The sequence below is a fragment of the Trifolium pratense genome, linkage group LG5, assembly GCF_020283565.1.
Source record: "Trifolium pratense cultivar HEN17-A07 linkage group LG5, ARS_RC_1.1, whole genome shotgun sequence".
In the NCBI taxonomy this organism is placed as follows: Eukaryota; Viridiplantae; Streptophyta; class Magnoliopsida; order Fabales; family Fabaceae; genus Trifolium; species Trifolium pratense.
Window position 1 is genome coordinate 3,819,514 of NC_060063.1, and position 5,990 is coordinate 3,825,503.

At 31.9% G+C, this 5,990-nt stretch overlaps 1 protein-coding gene across 1 annotated transcript; it reads left to right on the top strand.

Moving 5' to 3' along the window:
- The first annotated feature begins 1,516 nt into the window (after positions 1 to 1,516).
- LOC123887352 (LEAF RUST 10 DISEASE-RESISTANCE LOCUS RECEPTOR-LIKE PROTEIN KINASE-like 2.4) lies at positions 1,517 to 4,572 on the top strand. Its single transcript, XM_045936659.1, has 3 exons — positions 1,517 to 2,537; positions 3,114 to 3,155; positions 3,271 to 4,572. Exons 1-3 carry the CDS (start codon positions 1,736 to 1,738, stop codon positions 4,371 to 4,373), a joined length of 1,947 nt encoding a protein of 648 aa, XP_045792615.1. The 5' UTR covers positions 1,517 to 1,735; the 3' UTR covers positions 4,374 to 4,572.
- Positions 4,573 to 5,990: the final 1,418 nt, after the last annotated feature.

Genomic DNA, 5,990 nt, shown 5'->3' on the forward strand with positions numbered 1-5,990 from the left:
TTTTTTTTTTTTGATAAACATCGCGTGAGGTTTGTTGTTCTTGAGGGTTTGACTGTTCTTGAGGTTTGAAGTTGGCGAAGATAGTGCGTATGAATCGTAGGCGTGAGTGTTTTTCTCACTTAAGTCACTCAGTTTGTCCAAAAACACTTGTTTTTTTTTTTACTCAACATGACATCTTACATCTGACTCTATATATGGCCAGATATATATTTATTTTAGATAATTTTCGCCATAATTACAATATTGCCACCGCGTTCAGTTTTGTTTCTGGTGATATTAGAACCAGATGTAACAAGTTATGTCTATATATTTTTCCCTTCGGTGGATATTAGTACCAGATGTAAAGGTCACTCCATATAGCGTTTTACATCTGACATATGCTCGTCAGATGTAAACTACTAGTGTAATATGTCATATTTGTACTAGTGATAGTTGCACGAAAAAACTTATTCAATAATATAACCTCAAGTCAGACATTCTTTCATGCATTTTCAATTGTTTATTGCTAGCTTTCAAATATTCAAGATATGATTTTTACGAGTAACCAGTGCTCTAACATATTCCTCTCTGATTTCTACTACTATACTATCGCAGGCAATAAGCAGTCTAAATGGCATGGGAAAATAATCACTCTAGGTAATACATCTAATATCGTTTTTTTTTGTCTCTTCAATTATTTTTGTAGTAATGATCATTAATCAATATGCAACAAAATACTTTCGACCCATTTGTTTAATTGGCTGTTTGTACAAAATACTTTCAAAAATTCTGGCGGCTAGATTGAAACGTGTGTTGGGAAAACTGATTTCATGATGTCAATCAGCGTTCCTTCCGAGCAGGCAGATTATGGATGGAGTGGTTGTTCTCAATGAGATAATTGACTTGGCTAAGCGAAGAAAAGATGAATGCATGTTATTTAAAGTTGACTTTGAACGAGCATATGACACAGTAAGCTGGAATTAATTAGACTTCAATGTTACAACTAATAATATATAAATATTACGGTTCAAAAGACAAATGTACCCCCCTAGTTCATTCAACCTGCACCCCTTGTCACCTGACCTGGGTTCTGTGCAATCATAACCACATACAAGTAACCGTCCTATAAAAATTGAATGATTATGATTTGATAATGAAAATTTAATATGAAAATAAAAATAAAAAATTATCTTAAATAGTAACTCTCCAATAATAATCGGACGATCCTTATGACCTGACTGCAGCCGATTGCATGAAACATTGCATGAAACAGTGGCTACACTCAATCCAAATCACTTGTCACCACCCGACAACAAATAGTTGAGCCAAACGTGAGACAATGTAAGGGTAGGGTCTTGCTTACTCTACCCACTTGACATTGTCTATGAGACATTTCAACATAATGGAACCATTTGAGGTAAGTACATATGATTGAATATTCTGTGCACACCCGTTGTAACTTGTGTTGAAGTCCTAAATTTCTCGTAAATTAAATTCTATTGGAAAGAATTCAAAGTGTATGTGTATCTCTCTTAATCAAAATTTTAAGTATTAAAAAAATGAATTAAGGAAAGAGAGTGGAAATTTCGTGGGTGACTTTTGAGTTGACTTACAGGCCATGTGATAATCATTTTTGCTGACCCTCCCTCCTAACTCCTAACTCTAAGAGCATAACTTATCAAACTCACCACCAGGCAGGCTATCATCAACTTAACGCCTTCCATAATCTCTTCTTCCTTTGTTTGTTCTCAACATAATGGATAATCATGTCCCTATGTTTCAAAGTATTACATACATCTCCTTCTTCTTATTAATAATAATCACTTTTTTTCCATCACAATCTCTTTCTAACGATTATTCATATTGTAATAAATATCCCTACGACGACAGATCCTCCTATAGTTGCGGAAATCTCTCCAACATCTATTATCCATTCTGGGGACAAAATCGTCCTTCTAAATGTGGCGCCGGCAAACCATTTTACCTTAACTGCGACAAAAACAACATTACTACCATTCTATTATACTCACAAAATTTCACAGTACTTGATATCAACACCACATCCTACACCATGAAACTCAAAAGAACAGACCTTTCCCAAAATCTCTGTTCTCCACAATTTGGTGAAACTTATTTCGATCCAACTGGTCTGTTTCATTCTAGCTCAATGGACATCAGCATATACTACAATTGTCCTTTCAATATATCTTATCAAAAATCTCTATGTGGATCTAACAATCCTTCTTTCACTGATCTTAACTTTGAAGTTGCAAAAAATTTATATCTAAATAGATGTGGGAAACATATCAAAGTGCCGAGAACAATAGATTTGTATAAAGAGATTGATTATAATTACAATCGTGACGATCTTGAAAGAATTTTGAATGACGGGTTTGAGGTGGAATACTCTGTGAATACCGATTGTTTAAGGTGTTTGGGAAGTGAGAATGGAGATTGCTCGAGTTATTATATTGATAATAAAAATATTGACTTATGCTATTATGATTATTGTCCAGATGGATCTATTGCTATTCCCATAACTTGTATTACTTACAAAAGTATGTTTTCTATCTCTTTTTTTTTTTTTTTTCGGTATAATGTTTTCTTATTTTTTTATAAGGTTGACTTAAACTAGAGTTTATTTAATATTGTGTCGAGGCACCTGCTATCAGATCATCGTTATAAAACTACTCAGGTCATTCTTTAAATGTCCAGTTTTGGTAATACTTATCACTTTTGTCTATCAATAAAAAAAATAGTTTCAACCGTGAGTAAAAAAACTTTAAAGTTCTTAAGATGGTTTTTTCAAATAGTTTCTTGAAATATAATTATTTGTTTAAATAGTATTTAAGATGGGTTTTTTAAGCAAGTATATAAGATGTTTTAATGGAAATATTTATTCTATTTTTTTTTCAATTGTTTATTACTTCATATTTAGTTATAATATTCAAATTAATTTGAAGAATAAACATTTGAAGTAGTTTCAAGATACATAAAAGAGGTATATAGTCATACATTCTTTTATGCATATTCAATTGTTTATTGCTAGCTTTCAAATATTCAAGATGTGGATTTTAGGAGTAACCGGTGCTCTAACATATTTTTCTATGATTTCTACTACTATACTATCGCAGGTAGTAAGCACTCTATATGGCAAGGGAAAATAATCACTCTAGGTAATATACATCTAATTTCATTATGTTTTTTTTTTTGCCTCTTTAATTATTTTGTGGTATATTTTGTAGTAATGATCATTAATCTATATGTAAATCTTTTTCTTAATCCTAACAGGAAGTGCAAGTGCAACATTTGTTGGATTTTCGATATGTGTCATTATCTTTTATTTCACAAACAAGTTCATAAAGAATAACCAAAACATCACATATGAAAACAACAAGAATAACCGAGACATTGAAGCATTCTTAAAAACTCATGAAGCTTTTACCGTAAGAAGATACAAATTCGCAGATATCAAGAAAATGACCAACAACTTCGAAGTCAAACTAGGACAAGGTGGTTATGGCATTGTGTACAAAGGAAAGCTACTCAATGACCGCCTTGTGGCCGTCAAGATATTGAATGCATCCAAAGGAAATGGTGAAGAATTTATGAACGAGGTTTCTAGCATTACTAAAACCTCTCACATTAATGTTGTTGCGCTTCTTGGATTTTGTTTTGATGGTAGCAAAAAAGCTTTGATCTATGAATTAATGTCCAATGGTTCACTTGACAAGTTTATTTACAACAATCAACCTAAAGCCATTCAATCTCTGAGTTGGGAGATTCTTTATCAAATTGCTAAAGGGATAGCTCGAGGGCTAGAGTACTTGCATAAGGGTTGTAGCACACGAATTTTACATTTTGACATCAAACCACATAACATTCTTTTAGATGAGAATTTTTGTCCAAAGATATCGGATTTTGGGCTAGCAAGACTTTGTCCCAAGAAAGAGAGCATTATTTCAATGTCAGATGCTAGAGGGACAATGGGATATGTAGCTCCTGAGTTGTGGAATAGAAATTTTGGAGGTGTTTCACATAAGTCTGATGTTTATAGTTTCGGAATGATGCTGATGGAAATGGTTGGAGGACGGAAAAATATTATTGCTGATGCAAGTCAAACAAGTGAGATATACTTTCCTCATTGGGTTTACAAGAAGCTTGATCTAGGCACTGATTTGATACCAGGTGAAGTTATTACCGTTGAAGAAGGTGAAATTGCAAAGAGAATGACTATTGTAGGATTATGGTGCATTCAAACATTTCCAAATGACAGGCCAACAATGAGTAGAGTAATTGAAATGTTAGAAGGCAATGTGAATTCATTAGAAATACCACCAAAACCTATTCTTTCTTCTCCTACTAGATCAGTGCCAGGATCTTCAACTTCTTGAAATTTTTGGGGTAAATGTTCCATACTGCATTATTTATCATACTTGTATATTTTTCTATCACGTTGTAAAGCAAGTGGGTCTTATATATATGTGTGCTAAAATGTTGTTATAGTGTATGTAAAAGCATTACTAATTGGTCAAAACATACTATATACTATGTTTACTAAATTAAAAGGCTTATTTCCAACTTGTGGTTAAAGTATCATTTGTATTTGATTTCATTTCTATTTAAATTTTTATTAACTGTAAAAATAAAAAGCTATATTCGAGTAAATATTATGCTGCAGTGAAGGTTAAAAGTAGGATTATATGTATCGGTGTTCCACACTAACACATATAAAATACCAAAAATATTCCAATCAGAAGTGTCGATACTATACATTTACCGGTTATTGTCATGGCTTATATAGTCAAGGAGAAGGGTCAACTGTGTGAAATTACTACTCTACTTTCCTATTTCTTTTAATCTCTATTATATATTTATATGGCTGCTACCACATCAAAAATTTGGCAGCTACGGACCAAAGAAAATGGAATCCAAAACAAGGTCAGCACAATTTTAGTGTATAATTTTCTTTTCTTTAGTTGATTTGTCTACTAGTTTGTAAAGTATTGTTTAGAAATAAAGAAGTGTACATGTTACGTACGTAGTGTATAATATTCTTTTCTTTGGTTGATTTGTCTTCAAGGTTTTAAAAGTATTTTTAAGAAATAAAGTAGTATAATATTTTTGGTCTTATTGCACATGTACGATATATCTGATCTATAATTTAGACCAAATATATTAGTTATTCAATGAATTTAAAAAATTTACTTTTGCTTATAATTAAGAATAAAGAGAGTAACGGATGACAAAATACTCTCTGTAATTTTGTAAATGGACAAAAATAAAAGCAATTTATTGATTTATTAATAAAGACAAAAAAAAAAAACAAGAGAAAGGTAATATTGAAATGATAAACAAATTAAACTCTCCTCCCATTTTCTTTGCACCATGAAGGAGAAATAAAAAGTATGCAGGCCCCATCAATTTTGATCTCTATTTTCTTTCTATGCTAAAGTACCAATCAAGATGGAATGACTCTTTCTCCTCTCCCCTTTTTCTCTCTCTTTTATTTCTCTCTATACATTATTACCAAACAAACCATTAGGAACAAGACCCTGATAATCAGTGGGTCCATATGGTTCAAATAACTCGGCAAAAGGACCTTTCTTCCTTCTTGGGTTACATTTCATGTCTTTGCACAATTGATCATTATACCATATGCCACAAGTAACAATGCATGATCTCCAATTTCTAGCATTTTGCTTAATGTTATCCACATTTTGGTATCCTTTTCCATCTCTTTAATACTTGGTAACTCAATGTTTCCATCCAAAAGATGAGCTAACCATCGACATCTCATTTCATTACAAAAAATATTTGATAAGATCTCTGCATATGCATCCTATTATTGCCAGTTGTGGAATATGAGGGTGAATTATTTGCCTGAAGTAAAACAATATAAATATTAACTTTGGAGTTGTTTAAAATTTGAATATCATAAAATTAGCTATATGCAAGTGCTTAAAGGTACTTTGTTTGTATCAAAATAAATAACTCAATTGAAATAAAAA